This window comes from Staurois parvus, unplaced genomic scaffold (assembly GCF_062004578.1).
Source record: "Staurois parvus isolate SC_StPar_1 unplaced genomic scaffold, SC_StPar_1.0 ptg000090l, whole genome shotgun sequence".
NCBI lineage: Eukaryota > Metazoa > Chordata > Amphibia > Anura > Ranidae > Staurois > Staurois parvus.
This window is the reverse complement of record NW_028317886.1, coordinates 8,877,343-8,900,569: the sequence shown is the minus strand read 5'-3', so window position 1 is coordinate 8,900,569 and position 23,227 is coordinate 8,877,343. Positions and strand designations below refer to the sequence as shown.

General features: G+C 43.3%; 1 protein-coding gene across 1 annotated transcript in view; it reads left to right on the top strand.

Moving 5' to 3' along the window:
• Window positions 1-487: 487 nt before the first annotated feature.
• FNIP2 (folliculin interacting protein 2) overlaps window positions 488-23,227 on the top strand; it is a 133,910-nt gene continuing 111,170 nt past the window's right edge. The window contains exon 1 of the mRNA XM_089670394.1: window positions 488-773. Coding sequence (XP_089526520.1) covers window positions 688-773 — 86 coding nt within the window. The 5' untranslated portion in view covers window positions 488-687. The remainder of the gene's footprint in view (window positions 774-23,227) is intronic.

Sequence of the window (23,227 nt, the reverse complement as noted above, 5' to 3'; positions counted from 1 at the left end):
AAGTTGCACGATTTCAAAGTTGGGCTTGATGTGAACAGGGGCTGACAGCGGTTCTGACTTGGTCAGAATGGAACCGATTTTGCTACTTTTGATGCGATTTGCATAGACATCTGTATCAGATTTCTTGCAATCGCACCTGAAATCAGCATCTCACCCGACTTTGAAATCGTGCGACTTCACGTCACAGGATTCGAAATTGAGCTGCAGCAAATCGCACGTTAAGACGACATTAGATGCGATTTCAGGTGCGTTTTCGATTCACAAATCGCTCCGGTATGACCAAGCACTTTGTTCATCCACTCCCTCCAATCAGACGTCTAGAAGTAACACTGTCCATTGGCTCCGTACTCTCCCCTACCTCGGATGATGGGGCCATAGTCCAGGGCGGTGACGCCCGCTCCCTATAGCTCATCATAGACACGTCACCACCGTGCCAGGAATCCTCCCCGAGCCGACAGCCAGGAGATCCCCGGTGACGTCACCGCTCCTGGATTTCGGGAGGGGCGGGGACCCTCGGACTGAACCCCGCCCTCTGTCACATGAGTGTGGGTTCCATGCAGGAGATAACGCGTTTCTGTGGCAGCACCATGGCGGGGAGCCGTGAGATGGGGATGTCCCGAGCTCCGGGCCCGGCGGACACTAAGCTGTGATAGAGGCTGCAGCGGGGGCGGTCTGTGTGGCGGCACCATGACCCTCCTCCATAAGATTTTCAGCAAGAGAGGAAACTCCAGCTGTACAGCCGGCAGAGGGACCAGGGAGGGCGCCGCATTCAGGTGATATTACCTCCCCTCCCATATGATGAATGATAGGTGCGGGCACCATGTACAGGGTACCTACCTCCTCCTTAGCGGCTGCCTGATGACGTCACGTAGAGACAGCAGAGAAGATGGAGGGATGCTGCATCCTGGGGATCAGTGTGGGCTCTCCTCCAGGCGACCATTTCTAATGCTGAGCGAGGCTGTGAATGAGCCCCACACGTGTTCTGTACAGTAGAATCAGTCCCCCCATCTTGTATGATCATTCATGGCTGTGCAGGGACAGTTGGGCTGAGTATGTGTACAGGTCTGGGCTCCATTCACATTTGGGTGTTTAAAGTCATGGGCGAAATCGCTGTGATTAAAAAACGCAGTGTGATCGCGTGTCACGGTTCCATTTATTTCAATGGCACATGAAAACGTGGTATTTCTGTGTGACACATGTGCCACGAGTGCGCAAACAAAAGCGGCACCCAAAAATGGTTCTGGTACCTTTTTTGGGCGTTACCTGTCCTGCGACTTTGTGCGATTACGGCGTGTTTGTCGCGTGTAAAACCATACCACTATTGTGGCAAAAATGTGCTTCCTCGGCCACGCCATTCTTTCAGAGTTCTGTGATTGGAAGAAGTTCAGGTACCAGCATCCTTTGCAGCTGACGGCTTGTAGTTCTCAATGAACTACCAGGACGTTTTTCACATGCAATTTCTCCTCTGATGCAGCAGCTCTGAGCTCCTTTTGATGGTGAGGATGAACAGTAGGAGATGGGATGCTCTTAGCAACGTCCTAGCAACTAGGCAATATGCTGTCTCTCTGAGTTTTTCAGTCAGGCTTCAGGATGTAAACCCAATTTTCATATTCCTGATATGTGCCTGTTGTACCATGTACTTGTATGAAAAACTATCCTGTGCTTTGTATTGCTTCCTTGTGTTCCTGTCGGTCCCTCTGCTTTTCTTTTAAAAACTGACCACACTAAGCGGGAAAGCACTTATAGCCTGTTCTCTAGCTTTGCTGGGAACTTAGCCTGGTCTCCTCCAATGCTCAGACTTGTACTCACACGCCTCCTGCACATCCATTCACTGGGAAGATCAGCGTACTGCTGTTTCTCCTCCCCCTAGCTCTTTTGCAGATGAGAACAGAGAGAATGTGATGACTTTTATAAAAAAGGTGTATATAATGTTTTTAACCTCTTCACGTCATCCAAACGCAAATGTGCGGCCTCCCGGCGTCTGGGCCTGGACGCTGAGCAGCTGCACATTTGCCTTCTATTAAAAAAGAACATATATGGTGAGAGTGCGCGCCCTGTGCGCTCCCAGCACACATGTCCGGTACTCATGGAAAGGTCCCGATCTTCTCTTTCGATCAGGACCTTTCCCGATCACATGACCCTAAACCCTGGCTCCCGGCTTCTGGAACCCTTAAAGGGCCGGGAGGCGCCAAGGGCTTAAACGGTTCTCGCCCAGCCAATAGCAAAATGACGACCAGGCGGGACTCTCTTTGATCTGGGTGGGTGTCCTATGATGTCCTTCCCAGATCGCGCCTCGTGTGACCGCAGGGCCACGCTGTGGCGTGAACTGTCACCGGCTGTGTAACTCACACAGCTGATGACAGATCTGTGTACCGGCCCATTGCCAATCACAGCAGGCCACATGACAGTTGTAAATGGATGGCTTCCTTTCATATCACCCACAGTATACAATTGTGTCACTAGCTGTGATTGGTCACAGTGATCATTTTGTACAAACAGCTCATCTGTCTCATGTGATTAGCCGTGGCCAGTCACAGCTAATCACAAAAAAACCTGAATGAATCGATTCCATTCAGTTAAATGCTTGCTTATACTGTAGTAAAGGATTTTTTTTCTAGAAGACCCTGGTCACACTGGATGCGAATTGGCATGTGATTTGCAGGTTGCACGCCAAATCGCAGCCTCTTGTCCGCAATTAGAGCGGTCATATTGGTGTGGTTCCAACTTGGTCGGAGCCGCACCGATTTCTACAGTAGTACATGCACTACTTTTGGTGTGATTTGCATAGACACCTGTGTCAGATGTCTTGCAAATCGCACCTGAAGTCTTCATGTCACCCGACTTTGAAATCGTGCGACTTCACTGTAAGGCTTCATGCACAGTGGGCATTTTAGGAACGCTGGTGACATTAGCTATGTAAAGTAACGTTAAAAACGCGAGGTGTTTCTTCGCATTTGTTTTTTGCCGCATAGTTTTTTTTTGTTTTTTTTTTACCCCCCCCCCCAATATTTTTTTTTTTTTTAATTTTTGCTCCAAAAAGCCAAACGCAGGTTTTCCACGTTTTGTCTCGTTTTTCAGTTTTAGAGCGGTTTTTGGCAAAAAAACTCCTCTAGATACCCACTATTTCTGCTGATTAGTGTGTGTGCACGTGGACACATAGGAACACATGCTGGGGGGTTTACTGGCTGTAGAAAAAAAACACCATAAGCTGAAAACAGCAGCTGTAAAAACGTCCAGTGTGCATGAGGACTAAGTCGCACGATTTCAGAGTGGGATTTAATGTGACTGGGTGTAAAAGCAAATTTAAAAAAATACTGATCTTCTCCCCAGTAGTGTTACTATGGTACCATTATACTGCTCTGATCAGTGTGTTATGAAAAAAAAAATCTTTAAAAAAAAATTTTTTTTTCAAAAAATGACAAAAAATTACAAATTCAAAAAACTCTCCATGCCTATTACTACATTTCTGACTGTCTACGTTGCCAAAAGGGGTCATTTGGGGGTTATCTGTACCATCCTGACATTTTTGGGCCTCGAAATTAAATTGGTCCTTCCGTACTCAGGATTGATCCAATGGTTTTTTGTTTTTTTTTAGATATATACCATAGTTTGTGGACTTTATAACTTTCCTACAAACTAAATAATAAATACTGATTTGGGTTATTTTCCCCATAGAAATGTAGCAAAATACATCTTGACCTAAATTCATAAAGAACAATTATTTTATAACAGAAACAAAGAAAATGTGTTTTTTGTTAATTTGGCAAATGATAAAGAACCCAGCAGTGACTGAATACCACCAAAACAAAGCTCTGATTGTGTGAACAAAATGATAAAAATTTTAGTTTGGGTACAGTGTTGCATGACCGCGCAATTGTCATTTAATGTGTGAGAGCACTGGAAATTGGCCTGGGTAGGAAGGGGGTAAAAGTGCCCGGTATTGAAATCTATAAACAAATATTTTGCCTTTCTTTTATATTTTAAAGTGAATGGGTTGTTTTACAAGGTGAGGGCTTACAATCACTTTACATGGCCTAAGTGTATAGCAAGAATGTTATTCAACTTTGGTCAAAGCTGCAGTTTGTTTTTTATCTACAGGCGCCCTTTACCTACATAGGCAATTTTTTCTGTAAAAGTTGGGGAGAAAAAAGTACATGCATTTCTTCTAGGTGTTGAGGGGCCTATTATATTGCATGAAAACACAACATTTTACTGTATACAGTAGTAAAAACGTGCAATGCAGCATACATCCTACTCTCCTTTTTATCCCCGTATTCATGTTTGGAAGAATAGTGGGAAATCTGTATTTTTCACATACAGTATCTGCTGTTGAGCCATGGATCAGTGCTCTGATAAGCTGTACTCCCAAGGATGGCATTGATGGAAATGGCTGACTAAGGAGATCTGGCATGTAGTGTGAAATGATACATGGTGTAATGTGGAAGCATTGTGCATTTTGTTGTCGCTGTGCTAGAGGGGATCACCTTAAAGACAACTTATCCTGAGAACAATACGTAGGCTGACATCGCTGACCACCTCCTGAAAATGCATATAGTTGCTTTTTAGCCGTACCGATGAAACTTTAGTATTTTATGTAAATTGTGCCGGTTTACACTATAGAAACGTAGTCCCGATACATTCCAGATGTGCTTCTGCATGCGCATTTTTGATGCTTTCCAGTTAATTTTTTTTTCTCCGCCTTTTTCTTCAATTTAAATAGGGGCATGTGCGTTTCAGTGCATTTTTGGTGCATTCCGGTGCGCTTTTGATGCGTTTCCAGCACAGTTCTGTGCGGGAAAAATACAGCCTGTTCTACTTTTTTTTTTTTTTTTTTTTTTCTTTTTTTTTGCAACTGATGTGAACTATGAAATTAACAACCATATAACCTACTTTCTGTGCATTTTGGATGCAGGAAAAAAAGCAACTGAAATGCATGTAGAGTGAACTGGCCCTAAAACAAGTGTATAGCGCAGGTAAAGTCAGAACTTGGGTGTTATCAGCTGATGGCTTATTTAAGATGTAGTTCTACTTTTGCTGGCAAATTTGAAAACTAATTGGACTGCAAAGAACACTATGGGATCTATGTATTGTTAAAAAAAAAAAATATTGCCAGGCGGATGTCTTAAAGTGGTTGTTCAGTCTCTGGAACTGTAGCTGCTGACTTTAAAAAAAAAAAAACAAAAAAAAAACAGCCACTCACCTGTCCCAGGATCCAGCAGTGTGCTCACTGCAGCCTGGCTCACTGGCCATCCTGTGTCCCTGATGCCGGCATCTTAAACTCCGTATTTTTTTTTTTACCTACATGTAAGCTTATAATAAAGTTTACCTGTAGGAAAGTTAATATCTCCCAAATGTGCACTGTTTAGTCGCTCCTTATGCCTGACAGCGCATGCGCTCTGAAGGCACGGCATAGGCGTGTTGTTCCTTCAGGGCACTGTCCCATGGCCTGGGACTCCCGCACATGTGTGGGATTGACGCCATCACAGCTTGACCAGTCAGACGGCTGGAGATCGCGAACCCGGAAAGAAGACCAGGTGAAGATGGAAGCCTCTACAGCGGTTACAGCGTGCCTCTGGAGGGCTCATTTTATGGTAAGTCCTTCATAATGTGCTAGTATGTGATACATGATAGCACATTATGACATCTTGCGAGAGAAAAGTGTAGGCACCCAGTTGTGACAGCTTGTGGCTTCACAGCCAGGTGCCTACTGCACATGTGCGAGTGGCACAAATTGAAAATTTTGACCACTGAACGAATCTGATGATCATAGGAGATAATCATATAACAAACAATACTGCTGTCATCCATTGTGCCTATGCAAATGCAGTTTGTTGGGCTTCTACTGTACAAGGTTGTGGTACCATTCACAACGAATGGCACTGCATATAGAGCAGATGCATTACTGTGTCTTGTGGAGACATACAAGTGTGAATGAGCCCTACATAAACAGGCAAGAAATATTCACTATATTGGCCCTGTTTTGTCTGTGTGATCCTTGTGTACTCTTGGAGTTCTCTAGCGGTGGCATACAACCTGGTGGACCAGATATGAGGCATCTGGATTTTTAATAGGTGGCTGCTGTGAGGATATACCATTAGTTACCCCAAGGAAGATGGCATTATTAACTTTTATTGGGTCATCCCAGCTATGGGACTAATGCAGGCCATAGACTGGTCAAAAACCGGCCGATTTTTCTTAAAAAAAACCCGAAAAATCGGTCGTTCAAGCGGCCGACGTTACCAGCAACGGTAAAAAAAATCGGCCGATTTTCATCCCGTCTACAGCCGGCAAAAAGTGTCCCTGCAGAGAGCTCCGCTATTTCTTTGACAGTTCCTTGACATTTATAGCGGTTGCAACAATGTATCTATTTGTATCCATTTAGGATACAGATGGTTTTATTCGGAAACAAATAGATACATTGTTGCAACCGCTATAAATGTCAAGGAACTGTCAGAAGAAATAGCAGAGCTCTCTGCAGGGACACTTTTTGCCGGACTGGAATTCTTCTTCCTCTTCTTCATCCTCATCCTCTTCCTCTTCTTCACCCTCTTCCCCTTCTTCCTTCCTCCCTCTTCCCCTTCTTCCTTCCTCCCTCTTCCCCTTCTTCCTTCCTTCCTCCCTCTTCCCCTTCTTCCTTCCTTCCTCCCTCTTCCCCTTCTTCCTTCCTTCCTCCCTCTTCCCCTTCTTCCTTCCTTCCTCCCTCTTCCCCTTCTTCCTTCCTTCCTCCCTCTTCCCCTTCTTCCTTCCTTCCTCCCTCTTCCCCTTCTTCCTTCCTTCCTCCCTCTTCCCCTTCTTCCTTCCTTCCTCCCTCTTCCCCTTCTTCCTTCCTTCCTTCCTTCCTTCCTTCCTTCCTCCCTCTTCCCCTTCTTCCTTCCTTCCTTCCTTCCTTCCTTCCTCCCTCTTCTCCTTCCTTCCTTCCTTCCTTCCTTCCTCCCTCTTCCCCTTCTTCCTTCCTTCCTTCCTCCCTCTTCCCCTTCTTCCTTCCTTCCTTCCTCCCTCTTCCCCTTCTTCCTTCCTTCCTTCCTCCCTCTTCCCCTTCTTCCTTCCTTCCTTCCTCCCTCTTCCCCTTCTTCCTTCCTTCCTTCCTTCCTTCCTTCCTTCCTCCCTCTTCCCCTTCTTCCTTCCTTCCTTCCTTCCTCCCTCTTCCCCTTCTTCCTTCCTTCCTTCCTCCCTCTTCCCCTTCTTCCTTCCTTCCTTCCTCCCTCTTCCCCTTCTTCCTTCCTTCCTTCCTCCCTCTTCCCCTTCTTCCTTCCTCCCTCTTCCCCTTCTTCCCCTTCTTCCTTCCTTCCTTCCTCCCTCTTCCCCTTCTTCCTTCCTTCCTCTCTCTTCCCCTTCTTCCTTCCTTCCTCCCTCTTCCCCTTCTTCCTCTTGCAGGTCACTGCTCATGCGCAGATTTTTTTTATCGGTAAAAGATCGGCTGATTTGCCCATCATTGCCGCGAAAATCGGTCGATTTTTTTTCCAACTGTACCGATAAGAAAAAAATCTGCCAAAATACTGAAAAACGGCCGAACATTTAGCCCATTAATGATCCGAAAATCGGCCGTTTTTTTTTTTTTTTTTTTTTTTATGGCCGAGAAAACTAAAAAAAATCCCAACACATGTAAATTAAATGGTTTACGTGAAAGTTATGGCAGTGTATATATACTCATATATATATATATATATATATATATATATATATATATATATATATTTTTTTTTTTTTGCGGCAGTTATATGCAGCAATAGTTTGTTGCCTTAGCCGCCGCCCGCCATATATTGGGAAAGCAGCAGCTGTCTCGTGCATGCGCCCTGGCATTCGGTGGTGCACTGTGTCCCTGGGACACAGTGGATTACCGAACACAGTAAAGAGCTGATTTTTTTTTTTTTTTTTTTTTTTTTTCTTTTTAAAATGTTCAGTCTTTTTTGGTTTGTTCTAGCAAAAAATAAAAACCCCAGTGGTAATTAAATACCACCAAAAGAAAGCTCTATATGTCTTAACAAAAAATAAATAAAAAGATAGAAATTGTTTGGGTGCAGTGTTGCATGACCACACAATTTGTCCTTCAAAGTGTGACCGCGCTGAAAGCTGAAAATTGGCAGGAAGGGGGTAAAAGTGCCTGGTGGGCAAGTGGTTAAAGGATAAGTGCACCATACCTAACATGTTTCACCCACTCTTGGTGTCACATGTTATGAAGGGACTAGCCCCCACTACCCCGCTTTGACAGCTAGCGGAGGATCCTCCCCAACCCCCCCCCCCCCCAGCTGTCAAAATGTAAAGAAAAAAACGCAGCCGTGTCGCTCATTCACAGTCCTCTGAGAATGAGAACTACAAGTCCATACAGCCTTAGCGGCTATCGGCTTGTACAGTAGTTCTCAATGAACTACCACTGCTCTAGGAGCGCTGTGGTAGTTCATTGATTCTTCCTGTCAGTAAATCTGCTTGCCCGTACATCCCGATATACTGACAGGTCTGCAGGAGGCCTTTATGGCACCAGCAATCTGCTGATTGCTGGTTGAATGCTTTACAGGCTCCTGCAACAAAAAAAATAATAAATGCGCTTTTTTTTTTCTAGGCAAAAAATGTGCATTTTTGTATATTTTGTCAAAAGGTGAACTTATACTTTTAATAAGCCCATTAGAAAGAGTGAGTGACCATTTCCCTAACATGTCATGTATGTGGAAGTTTGATTGTTTTAGTTTATTTGCACCTGATACCTAATCTGGTGACTGGATTACATTGATTTATTTCCCACACAAAGAATCCTGGGAAATGGCCAACAATATAAAGCTGGTTCCAACATTCCCCTACTTTACTTAAAAAATAAATTAAATATATACTGTATATAGTTTTTTTTTTTTATTGATGTTGGAGAGTTTCCCTCACTTCCTGTGTGGTAAAACTGTCACCAGAACAGGAAGTGTGGGTGGTTTTGAGTCACAAATGGCAGTTGCAGTAAAACCAGATTGGGGTTCTAATCTATTTCCACTCCATCCAAAACCTAGAAAAGGGGCTATAATTGCTTTAACTCTGCAAGAACTGTCAAATCTGCATAAATATTTGTTATATATATTTTTAAGAACGTATCTTGGTTTTATTTGGCATGGTTTTTTTTTTTTTTTTTTTTTTTTTTTAACTGCAGCTCCTTTTGAGGAACTGTCTGAAATTTGTTCAGTGAGTGGCCCTGTCAGCCCCCTCCTGTCCAACATCCCTTGATAAACAATGGAGAGAATTGTCAACCAAATTCTTTCAAGATTTTCTATTTGTTTTTGTAAGTTGAAAATTAAAACCGTGCACACGTACAAATACAACTTAAAATAACATAAATGTATTGCGTGGTCTTGTCATGCCATATTTTTACTGCTGGGTGGCACTACACTGTTACTTTTGTGTGTGTGTACATATATAGTGTATTACATTGCATCATTGAAGAACAGTGACAATTCTTCTATAGTCTCCTATCTACAGTACATTCATCGCTTTTACTATTGTCTCTTTATGAGTGTATTATCAATTCAGTAAAATACAAATGAGACTATGCAATTCCATCCTTGGCTATTTTAATTTACAATGGAGAAAAAAGGGTTCAGTAATGAAGGACTTCTGGAATTCACAATTCTGGAAACAAGTAACCTTGTACCTCCCAGGTCCTTCTCCTTGATAAAGAACCAGCAAACACAAATGCTCCTGCACTTGGGGATGGACTCGATGCAGGCTACAACCACATTAATAATGTCCTGAAACATGCACACCTTGCTGCCTCAAATAGACCGGGGAAATCCAAATATACTGAATGAGGAAAGAACAAACAGAGGGCGCACAGGCCTAGTGCATTACCATAAAAAATGTGTAATAAGAAATAAAGTAGGTGTTGTACTCACAAACGACAAAGTCAAGGCACATCATAAAGGAACAGCTGGGTCAACACCGCGCTGAGTAACAGTCCGCAATAGGGAGTGTAGACCTCCAATAGGCTGACGCGTTTCGAGGACTTGCTTCTTCCTTAGAGCCACATCTTCTCCTTGATAGCTCTGAATGAAATATACAGAGATGTTTTTAGCTAAAGGTCCTTGACCCTTTGATAGAAGGGTGGGTATAGGTTTATGCATATACTGCAAGGCTTGTAATCGGATGTTTGGCTTTATGGGAGTCCTCTTTCGTTCTGTAGCAAAACAAGGTCTTCTGTCTTGATCAACATAGAAGCTGCTGTCCTTTTTGGACTCATATTGCAGCAGAAGTAGGCCCCTTGGCCTATTGGGCTTAAAAGGAATGATTCACTTCCCTCTTCAATCAGACCTTAAATTTGACCTACACCTAATATGGTGGTCACCTATTCAATGTGGCTTGTAGCCATGGGGGAGATTTACTAAAACTGGTTCAGTTGTGTATAGGAACCAATCGCCTTCTAGGTTTTATTGTCAAAGCTTAATTGGACAAGCTGAAGTTAGAATTGGTTACTATGTGCCGGTGCCAAGGCCACCAGAGCCATATGACAGCATATGCAGTATAACTCGGGACACAAACTTCTTTCCTGTCAGTTTATGGGGTTCTCTTGGGTTAGTCACAGAGCCTGAGATGTACAGCATATGAGAAGCTCACCAAAAATAGGTAGTCTTAACGTGAGGATCTCTGTCCCCCAAGCAGATAAATACTGCGGTGTGGTGCATCTAATCACCTGTGTTTCTTGGTAGAAAGGACTAATCGTGGTTCTCAAAGAAACAGAAATAGAGGCGTTCTACTAAAGGATGTTTCATTACGGCCTCAAAAGTGCTCTTTCTGATGGATAATTGGTGGGTGTAGAAATGTTGATACCCATTTTGGTCAACAGAAAAGAGAACAAGAGCACTGCTTTCCTACTCATGAACTGAAAGTAGGAAAAACTTCTACTAAATTGGCTATAGACTTGGGTAGTCAGAAGTGGTGGCTCAGTGTTGGCATTCATGATGAGATCTTTTCCAGAAACCTTTACAGCCTCATTACTGTGCATGTGTGTTAAGTTTTAAGGTGGATGTGAGGAGCGGAGAAATGTCATCTTATGAACTTGGGATCCTCCCCGATCCATCTTAAATTGGTTTTTAAATTTGATGCACGTACATTAGGTGAGCTTTACATTGGACATATATCATTCGGTAGCTTGTGTGGTTGAGCGATCTTACATGTGGTCTGCAGCCTGTCCTCTTTGAACATTTGATGTTTGCCAAACATGCTGCTCTGTTTTAATATGTAGGTGATAGGTTGTGTTTAGAAAGAGAGGTATGGCTGCTTAATAATTACAAAGTACAGACTCTGTTTGCTCAAAGTTCTGTATATCATCCAAGTTCAGCAACTGTCAACAAGGCTAGCAAAAAGTATCTAACACCCAGTGATATTGGGATAGGTTTGCCTTTCAAAGTGTACTTCTGCCTAAAGAGTTAAAAATAAATATAAATTATATATTAATAATTATTTTTGACTGAAAACACAATGGGGGATTATTTATTTAAAAAAGAAAAAAAGTTTGTCTCAACTGGTGCGCAGCCAATCGTCTTACATTTTTTAAATTTTTCTAAGGTGCCTGGAGGAAAATGATAGATACTGATTGGTTGCTATGGGTAACTGCCCAATTTGAGAGAGAAATTGTCTAGCACCATATTTTAATTCCACTCTATATCTTTAGGATGTACAGTGTGTAGAGCTAGCGTCACTATATTTGGCCTAGCAGTGGCAGTAATTTGCTACTGTTGGCAAGGCATCCTGAAATTTGTAGTTTGGAAATTGCCTGTGATAAATAAAACATTAGTCCTGTGTTTTTTTTTTTTTTTGTTTTTTTTTTTATGTACAGTATTGCATTAAAGCAGTATTGAACCCAAAAGCAAACCTATTATTATATTGCAGCTTATCAGTACTTAGATGTGGTGGCTGCATTAGTTTCCTCATGTAGGCTTGCTTTCTTCACTCTTCATCTGGTGTTTCAGCAAGTAACTGTTGCTTTTCAGAAGCTCAAGCTCTCCAGCAGAATTTATCAGTTTACATGGATGGGACCATTTACCACTGACAGGGGTGATTAACCTGTTCCTGACTGCGCTATAGCCGAAAGACGGCTACAACGCAGTTGGCTAGTTTTGGCAGGGCGTCCATGGACGTCCTCCCAGAACCGCGCCTCCTGGGGCGCGCATGCACGATCTGTGATCGCTGTGTCCTTAAGACACTGCTGATCAGATGGCTATGGAATGGGCCAATCACAACCGCTTTTACCATGTGACCAGCTGTGTCCAATCACAGCTGATCACCGGGTAAATAGGAAATGCCGGTTATCGGCAGTCCTTTCCTCACGTTGACAGCGGGTGAGGAGAGGAGAGCTGGTAAGCGGCATTTCACAGGGGGACATCTACACTGATCATCAAGCCACTGATAATCAGTGCCCTGGTGATTTGTGTAGCCCCATCAGTGAAGGAGAAAAATTACTTATTTACAAAACTTTATAACAGAAACTAAAACTTTTTTTTTTTTTTTTTTAATTTTGATTTTATTTAGTTTGTTTAGCAAAAAACAAAAGACCCCAGATCCAATATCACCAAAAGAAAGCTTTATTTGTCTTAAAAAAAAAACAGTTTGGGTACAATGTTTCATGACCCCGCAATTGTCATTCAAAGTATGAGAGCGCTGAAAATTGTTCTGGGCAGGAAGTGGGTAAAAGTAGGCAAGTGGTTAAAATCAGCTTTTACCCTAGGTTCACATTTGCGCACAGAGAAATGCGGACCTGCGGGTGCCATTAATTCTAATGGCACGCCGCCCGCACTGGAAAACACAACCGTACTGGGAACCGAGATTCCCGTGTGGGCCTGCGTTTTGAAAAGAAGTGCAGGGACCTCTTCCCTGCATGGCACGGGAGTCCATTTTTTAAACTGAAGGATGCCAACCTCAAATTTTTCCAGTTCATCAGGGTCAGACTAGCTCAGTGTGGTTCTCTTGTCCACAGGGTGATGACGCTGCTCTGTAATAGATACAATACAGGCAGTGAATGTTGTCACCTTACGCTCAGGAAGGTCATAAAGGGCTTCAGCAAAAAATGGCAGTCTTCCACAAGAAGCAGGAACAATGCTGGAAACAATTTATAGCACACCAAGTTTGGTAGCATAATTATTAATGTGGAATGTATGTTCCTTGATAAAGAACAAGGTTTTATCAAGTTGTTATCGGTAAAGTTCCACTTTAAAAATTCACTAAAGCATATCTAAACCCAAAAACAAAAGATGTACAATAATGAAGCCCGTGAGCAGCAGTAACTTTTTAGGCTGTCAGCAGTTTGGCCTCTACATTTTCGGCATGACTAGAGTTGTACTTTAAATTGCTTTTGCATTTATCTTGACTTCTGTGAGGAAGAATATCCAAAAAATGCCCAAGTACCCAAGCCCTTGGCTACTTTGCCATCATTCATACAACTGCGAGATGGCACAGGGATGTGACAAACGACTCTGTCCTGGCCAGAAAAATGTGAAGATCTAGCAGTAGAAATGTAGAGTGGAACTTGGATTAAGAAATTGAGTGGCAGCCTTGACTTTAGCACACTTTCCTAGTTGGTATTATCAAAGTCTGCATACACGTAGCTAGCAATAAAAATTATTTAAGAGCAAGTCACTGATGTAATGTTGGGTTGCTCAATGAGCAAGAGCATTAAAAAAAATACACAGTAATACAGAAAACACATCTGATATATTACTAAGGCGTCTGTGCCTTTCTATGCAACGTTATAAAGCATCCTTTGTGATTTGCGTGCTGTTCATTTATTACAGGTACTTGTATAGTGCCGTCAATTTATGCAGCGCTTTACATATTGTACGCTCACATCAGTCCCTAACCCTCAAGGAGCATACAATCTAAGTTTGCTTTTGTTTTGTTGATATAGATAAATCTATCTATCACTATAGTGCCAAAAGTATTGGGACACCCTACCAAATCATTGGGTTCAGGTGTTCCAGTCACCTCCATGGTCACAGGTGTATAAAATCAAACACCTAGGTACACAGACTGCTTCTACAAACATTTGTGAAAGAATGGGTCTCTGTCAGGAGCTCAGTGAATTCAAGAGCGGTACTGTAATAGCTTGCCACCTGTGCAGTAAGGCCATCTGTGAAGTTTCCTTGCTACTAAATATTCCACAATCAACTGTTCATGGTATTATAACAAAGTGGAAGCAACTGGAAACAGGAACTCAGCCACTAAGTGGTAGGCCACGTAAAATGACAGAGCAGGGTCAGTGCATGCTGAAGTGCGCAGAAGTATTATTAAACTAATATTGTGGTGCCTGTGTGTCTGTACACCCAATCCAAGACGTAACACCCGTAGTGTGTCGGCTATATGGGTTAACAGCTGCCTCCATAAAGTGGAAAACACTTGAAACATATAAAAACCGTGAATAGGTAGGCGCTAAACCAACCTTGCAACAAAATTTAAAAATGCAAAAGCAAACCCTCTCTCTACATCTTATAACAGATGCCAATACCAAGTCAGATGTGATAATACATAATTCCTATGGCATCTAGCCTAATGACCTACATCCAACATTTATATAAGTGATCATAAAACAATCATGATGTATATAGTATATATCTTATGTGTTGCCCCAGTAGAACATTCACAAGATTCCAAAATGCAGCAGTAATAACAGGGTTCTATGCACCAGGCTCTCCTTACCATGAAGGTAATGCTCTACACGGCTCCAATAAATCAAATGAATTAAAGCAGAGTTCCACCCAAAAGGGGAAGTCCTGATCTAAAGACTGGTCCCCCACTCCCCATTATGGATTGGCACCTTTGGGGAGCGGGGAGAAGGGGCGATCGGAAGCATAAGTTGTCGTCCTACCCTCCCTCCCCATAGTCTTCTGGGAAACGTGACCGGTTCCAGAAGACTACGGAACCATTCAGGAAGCGCAGTGCTACTTGCGCATGCGTAGTGGGCACCTGGCTGTGAAGCTACAAGCTGTCACAGTCGGGTGCCCACACTGAAGATGGCGGCGCCTGGATGAAACGGGCTGCGGGGAGGACTCCGGGGGATCGTGGGACAGGTAAGTGGCTGTTTTTTTGTTTTTTTTTTTAAGTCCGAAGCTACAGTTTTTGTAGCTGCTGACTTTCAGTTTTTTCACAGTGTGAGTAGATCTCCGCTTTAAGTATTCTGAGTGTAGTATTTATTAACCACTTAAGGACCGCCCTATAGCAGATGTACTGCTACAGGGCGGTGTGTGTGTTTTAACTATAATGAGACCCCTGCGCTACCTAAATAGTGAGAGGACAAAGTAAGATAAAAATGTGTCAATGATGGCTGCTGCTAACATCAAATTGTGTTCCCACAATATTAAGAAATCCAAAATAAACAAGTGATGTTGCGCTGCTATTTAATTATAAATAACTGAATAAAATGTCCATAAATTGATTTCATATATATACGTGATTTTGCATTTCCGGGTAGGGGGCACACGCCCTATCTGTGCCGCCATTCACGGCCGCGGATGTCATTCACTGGGTCCCCGCCAGTGATTACTGAGCATCTCCGACGGGGAGGAAGATCGTTTTGTTTGCAATCCTCCTCCCTGTCAGCTCGAGCACACTTCTCGGGATGGCTGTGCACAGTACAGCTATCCTGATCAGTGTACTTGCAGTGAAAAACACACCCCCTGCCCCTTGGTAAAACACTCCCAGCACACAGTTAACACTTTGCTCGCCCCTCACATTAACCCCTTCCTGCTCAGTGCCATTAGTACAGTGTCAGTGCTTTTTTTTTTTGTTTGGTTTTTTTTGGTCTTTTTTTTTTTGTTCCCCCCCCCAGTGTCAGAATGTCCACCACAGTCCCGCTATAAGTCGCTGATCGCCGCCATTACTAGTAGGGGAAAAAAAAAATCCTATGATCTATAGCACAATTTGTAAATGCTATAACTTTCACGTAAACCAATTCATTTACAAATATTGGGATTTTTTTTTTTTAGCAAAGACATTATTATGCAGTATTCATATAGCGCCAACAGTTTCCTCAGCGCTGTACATTATAATGGGAGACAGTAAACGAGACAGTACAGTAACAATACAATACACGAGGGGTTCAAGGGCCCTGCTCCTTGGAGCTTACAATCTAGGAGGGAGGGGAGAGTGGTACAGGAGGAAATAGCTGTGGGGGATGGAGTGGTGGGAAGAGCGGAGGAGATCGGCAATTAGGTGAGGGCGGGGTAGGCTTCTCTGAAGAGATGGGTTTTCAGGGTGCGCCTAAAGGTGAGGAGGGTAGGTGACAGTCTGATGGGATTGGGGTAGTGAGTTCCAGAGGATGGGGGAAGTCCTGGAGACGGGCATGGGAGGAGGAGACCAGGGAACTAGAGAGTTGGAGGTCTTGTGAGGAGCGTAGAGTACGTTTTGAGTGGTAGATGGATATCAGGTCGGTGATGTAGTTTGTGGCAGTGTTATGAACAGCTTTGTACGTCAATGTTAATATTTTGAATTTTATGCGTTGGGCAATCGGAAGCCAGTGGAGGGATTGGCAGAGGGGGGTGGCGGATACGGTGTGGTTGGTAAGGTGGATGAGTCTGGTCGCAGAATTCAGGATAGACTGAAGCAGGGATAGCCTGTGTTTGGGTAGGCCGGCGAGGAGGGAGTTACAGTAGTCGAGTCGTGATATGATAAGGGAGTGAATGAGTTGCTTTGTAGTTTCTGGAGTTAGGAACGTGCGTATTTTGGAGATGTTGCGGAGGTGGAGTCTGCATGAATTTGTCAGCGATTGGATCTGGGGCTGGAAAGACAGATTGGAGTCTAGAATGACGCCTAGTACTCTGGCTTGCGGGGTGGGGCTGATGGTGGCATTGTTGGTCGTGATGGAGAGGTCAGGGGGGAGGGGGGGGGCGCGGGCTGGGGGGAAAACTTGGCGTTCGGTTTTGGCAAGGTTTAATTTGAGGAAGTGGAGTGACATCCAGTCTGATATGTCATTCAGAAGGCTAGTGATTCTGGCGGAGACTGAAGGGGTGAGGCGAGGGGTAGATAGATAGATTTGAGTGTCATCTGCATAGAGATGGTAGTTGAAGCCGTGGCAGTGTATTAGTTGACCAAGGGAGGAGGTGTAGATGGAGAAGAGAAGGGGCCCGAGGACAGAACCTTGGGGGACCCCAACAGAGAGGGGTAGTGAGGGGGAGGTGGCAGCGTTATAGGTAACACTAAAGGAGCGCTGGGATAGATAGGAAGAGAGCCAGGAGAGAGCGGAGTCTGAGGCCAAAAGAGTATATTTTTTGAGGAGGAGGGGGTGGTCAACCGTGTCGAAAGCCGCACAGGGGTCGAGGAGTAGTAGCACTGAGTTGTGGCCATTGGCTTTGGCGGTTAGCAGGTTGTTGGTGAGTTTGAGTAGGGCGGTTTCAGTGGAGTGTAGGGGGCGGAAGCCAGATTGTAGTCATGGAATACATTTTGGTCTCAATTTATTTATTTTTTTTTTCTGGACATGTTTAATAGCAAAAAGTCCAAAATATTGTCTTTTTGTGTTGTTTTTTTTTCTCAAAATTGTTGGCCTTTTTTTGCTTCTAGCGTAAAAAATGCACTAGCGATCAAATACCACCGAAAGACCACTCAATTTGTGGGGGAAGGGGGAGAGTATGTAAATTTAATTTGGGTGCAGCGTTGCATGATCGCGCAATTGTCAGTTAAAGTAACGCAGCAGCTTAACGCAAAAAATGGCCTGGTCATGAAGGGGGGTAAATCCTCAGGAAGGCAAGTGGTTAATGAATTGTTCTTTTTTTCATGCAAAAGTTTATCAACTCACATGTACAGGTGCCCAAAAGATCGGCACCAGTTTGTATAGCCTGTAAAATCCAAAAATGGCCAGCGTGCGCACCAGGCCTCGCTGGGCCAGATGTAACGTCACTAGAACCCGAAAGTGACAGGATCACGCTTCTACGTACGATTTTCCTGGCAGCCAAAAGTTATATTTAGGAATTTTAATTGATTGAAATAAAATGTTTTTTTAGTTCTATATTTTCCCATTATTGTTGGCATCCTCAAAGTCCCATTCATATTCCTTTCACCAGTGAGGAGTTTATTCTCCTCTTTTATCTTTCTTTGTATCCCCTCCTCCCTTCTCTTGCATCATTTATTTATTTCAGGTACTTATATAGTGCCGTCAATTTACGCAGCACTTTACATATATATTGTACATTCACATCAGTCCCTAGCCCTCAAGGGGTGTACAATCTAAGGTCCCTAACTCACATTCATACATACACATACTAGGGCCAATTTAGACAGTAGCCAATTCACCTACCAGCATGTCTTTGGAGTGTGAGAGGAGACCGGAGTACCCGGAGGAAACCCACGCAGGCACAGGGAGAACATGGAAACTCCAGGCAGGTGGTGCCGCGGTTGGGATTCGAACCAATGACCGTAGTACTGCCAGGCGGAAGTGCTAACCATTTAGCCACTGTGCTGCATTTATATATAAAAATAGTCTATTTCATAGCGGGTATAGGTAAATTAATACATGACCATAATAAAAAATGTATATAGAAATAAAATGCACACATGACATAATGGTATAACATAGGATACATGATATATCAAAAATCTTATAATAAACCTTGTAAAAATATAATATCAAGCCCTTAATGGGGTTTCATTTATGTATAGGGCAAAACCATGCTAAAGCACTCATGTGCCAGATAAAATGTATAACCATACATGAATAATAAAGGGGTGTATTAGAATTTAGATGTGTGGGTATCCCAGCCCCAACATCCAAATATGCTGCAAATATTTCTACCATTTCAGCAAATAGAGGTTATAGATTGATCTGGTGTTTGGGACCATTTTGAGAGTGTTCTGGTGTTTGGGACCATCTTGAGAGTGTAAGCTATACTCCTCCCTTTTTTTTTTTTTTTTTTTTAATGGAATACCTAATCTTTTATGATTTTGGCTCACTGGGGTGCAGGGTTAAAACATAAATATGTCCATAAACTTTAATTGTGACCCACATAAGGGGATTACAAGCAAATAAAAATATGCCTTTATCACCAGGGGGAGAATATCCCTAATAATCAGTCAGAAAACAGTTGAGGTCTAGATCTCGGTTAATAGCTAAAGACCTCCAAACTTCATGTGGCCTTCAGATTAGCACAACAGTAGTGCATAGAGAGCTCCATGCAATGGATTTCCATGGCTGAGGAGCTGCATTCAAGCCTTGCATCACCAAGTGCAATGCAAAGCATCGGATGCAGTGGTGTAAAGCACACCGCCACTGGACTCTAGAGCAGTGGAGACGTGTTCTCTGGAGGGATGAATCAAGCTTCTGTCTGACAATCCAATGGATGTGTCTGGTAGTTGCCAGGAGAACAGTATTTGCCTTGTGCCAAGTGTAACGTTTGTTGGAGGAGGTTTTTTGGTGTGGGAATGTTTTTTTTCTCAGGGGTTTGGCTTCTCCCTTTAGTTCCAGTGAAGAGAAATCTTAAGGCATCAGCATACCAACACATTTTGAACAATTTCATGCTCCCAACTTTGTGGGAACAGTTTGGGGATGGCCCCTTCCTGTTCCAACATAACTGTGCAATAGTGCACAAAGCAAGGTCCATAAAGACATGGATGAGTGAGTTTGGGGAGGAGGAACTTGACTGGCCTGCACCCCAACCTGATAGAACACCTCTGGGATGATTTTAGAGTGGAGGCTGCGAGCAAGGCCTTCTTGTCCGACATTGGTGCCTGACCTCACATGCAATTCTGGCAGAATGGTCAAACATTCCCATAGACACACTCGTAAACCTTGTGAACAGCCTTTACAGAAGATTTGAAGCTATTCTATTCCAGGATAGGATCATTAGTAAATGGAAGTCCAAAGTGAGCACACTCTAACCAAGGAATATAAGAGATTGGGATAAAAGGGACACAGACATTACATCTCCAATGTGTAACTAGTCATGAACCTTGCGTTTACAGTTCACATTTGGAAGGAAGAAGACCTGCCTTGGTCTGTGCTTTTGATGTCATCTGTAAAATTAAGCCGTGACAGCCGTAGGTGTAAGTTTGGTGAACTGATTGTATCCAGTCAGGAACAAGAATCCGATCACAGCAATTAAATCTAGAAAAGCTACCTGTGTTAATAAATATTTTACCTGGCTTTTTAGCGGATATGTAACACTTTTAACACCCTGTGATGTCATCAAAGAGTATATTCTAGATTAACCAGGTGGAGGGGTCAGCAGGCTTTAAAATTGGCCATGATGGGTAGAACCTGGCGGAGAGCTTGATATGTCTGTTCGGGACCATGATTTCAGTGTCTTTGAGTGCAGAGGAGTGTCCCTTGATAATGGGTGGGATGGTAGATCTTGGCACCAAGATTCAAGGCAGTCTTTTTCTGATCAAACAATGGCAACCATCCCAACCTATAACCAGCCTTAGCAGCAAGGTGCACATGGAAGGGCAATGCAATGTGATGTGCATTGCCCTTCCATGTGCACTTGGCTGCTATGGCTGGTTACAGGTTGGGATGGTTGCGTTTTTTTTGTTTTTTTTCCCCACATTTGCCTGAATTGGGTGCAGGGACATACTGGATGGCTTTACTGTAATTTTGCTAGCTGGGCATCACGTGAGTCCCTGTGCCTTTTTTAAGGAGGAGTGGGCTCCCTCCAGGCACACCTGCCCTAAAGAGTTACTAAACCCAGGACCCTGTATTCGCTATATCTGGTCTCCCACAGTGCACAGAACCTGGAAATGCAGTTATTTTAGTAAATATAAACTGCTAAGTAAATTCTCTCATCCACAGTATATAGGCTTTTGACTTCTGTGTCCAGCTGAACACTGGTTAATCTTGTAGGAGGAGTTTTTTTTTTCTTCTCTGACTGTCCTGTGAGGCTGCATAACCCCTGACCCTCTGTCTGGTTCATGCTAATTGGCCCTGTGCTGATCACATGCACCTTTCCAAAGAAAAAAAAAAAACTAGCAATACACACTAAACTGAGCATGTGCAGAGAGACTCCTAGAGCTCTGTATTATCGGTAGATGGACTAGGGACAGTAAAATAAGAGGAGGATCAGAGAAGACAGGATAAAACAGACTTTTTACACATTGCAGAAACTGATTTTATTGTGAGTTTACTAACACTTTAACCTATCCATTAATATATGTGCTCCCACTGTGGAGGCTCTAGAAATTTTAGTTAGGACCACAGTATACAGATGGCCCCCTGGCGCAGGACTGCAGCTTAGGCATGTATTTGCAAATGTGTGCAAACAAAACCCTCTGTTTTTAAAGCAAACTGTTAAATAGGGCCATTTTGGTTTTGCTGGCTGGCAAGTGTGCTGGTTAGACCTTTTGTCTGTGAAGTCTTCCTCTGGCCTGAGGGTGTGAGATCACTCATAGCTTGGTCTGTATGTATTGGGAAAGACCTGCTGTGATCTACTGGAGTGTCCTGATTCCACATTTAAAACATAGAGGAAGAGTGCCTTGACTCTGCATGGGGTTAGGTGAGGAGGTAGAATCTCACAAGATGTCTGTTTTCAGAGCTTGGCGTGCTGGGCTGCAGGCACAACACCATATTTATAGTTGGCCATGTTTGGTGTAGCCGTCTCGAATAGTCATCACAATGTGGCATTGAAAGAGGACTGTGGTCCTTGTGGGGCTTCCTCTTCGTCTTCATGGAGGCTAAAATAGCAATATTTGGGAGTTTTCAGGGATTCAGTGGAAATGGACCCAAGGCTCAGAACATGCCTCACTCTTCCATTGACAGGCCACACTCCTGGAAAATGCACATGTGACGGGAGTGACTTTTGGGTGTGGGGGGACCTCTGTATCATCTCCCCAAATTCTTATGTTTAAGTGACCCTGTGCCTGTTAGGGTACAGGGTGTGTAAATGTGAATGTCCCAGTCTTGTGTATAGTGTGTTCCTTTGTCTCGGCCATGTGGTTGCCCATTGTCTACTGCCATGTGGCTGTTCCTTTGTTCTCGGCCACATGGCTGTCCATTGTTTGTTTGCCATGTGCTTCATCCCATTGTTCTGTGTCTTGGGTTGGTTGGGGTGGTTCCCTGTAGCTCTTCCCACTGATGAAGCTGGCTGATGTGTTTCCTGTTCCTGGTTGTGTTTTCCCACCCTCTATATATATATATATATATATATATATATATATATATATATATATATATATATATATATCCTGTGTTTTTGTGTAAAAATAAAGTGTTGGCTTCCTATTTTAGGAAGAGCTGGGTGCTGTCTATTTTCCTGAGGGATTTCAAGGGTGTGGTTCTTGGATGGTGTTCAGACAGGGAAAGCTGCAGTATAACGGAATATACCCAAGAGGGGTCGGGTTCCGGTTCCGTTACAGCACATTTATACTTTTTCTAATTTAACCTTATTACAGTTTCAATTAGAACTAGAACACTAAAACACTATGTATGTGTATAGTGAATTGTCCTAAATTTCCCCAGGCATATGTTTGTTGAGTAGTTCCATCAATAATATAGATTGTAGTGTGTCACATTAGTTGGTCAACCTCAGGATCTGTGCGAGAATCCCTTCCCTATCCCACAAATAACATTGATGGACTAAATCTAGGTGAAATTTGATTTTTCTTGGGGCATGACACATTTATACCCCGGTCAAATCAGGTGCGACTTGGCATGCAATTTGCATGCCATGCGACTTGCAAACCGTATGCCAAGTTGCACACTATTGTCTAGTAGAGCGGTCATATCGGTGCGTTTCCGACTTGGTCGGAGCCACACTGATTTTCTAAAGTAGTACATGCACTACTTTTGGTGCGATTTGAATAGACATCTGTGTCAGATGTCTTGCAACTTCACAGCTCAAATTGGCAAGTCGCCCAACTTTGAAATTGTGTGACTTCACTTTAAGTCTCACAATTTCAAAATCGGCTTTGATGTGACCGGGGTGTTACTCAGACATGTCTAATGTGATTACTTTACAGGTGTGGCGGTTTCTATGTTTCTTGTGAACATTAGCAAGAATTTGCATAACATATTTCCTGCTTGCAAGGCAGAAAACAGAATGTTGTGATTTTTACCTAAGAAAATAGAGTACAACTGCTATACTTAGTCTGACTGCCCTGTCATTCACCCTAGATCACATGCACGGAGCACCAGACATAGGAGTATAATGGAATGTAAGCTGAGTGAAATGTTCCCCTTTGCTTGCATAGATCTGCAGTACATCATGGCTCTGTGCCCACTGTCACCGGCAGTTTTACCCTTGTAGCCTGACCTGAGCACTGGACCAGCTCTGTATAGAAAATATTTACCAGA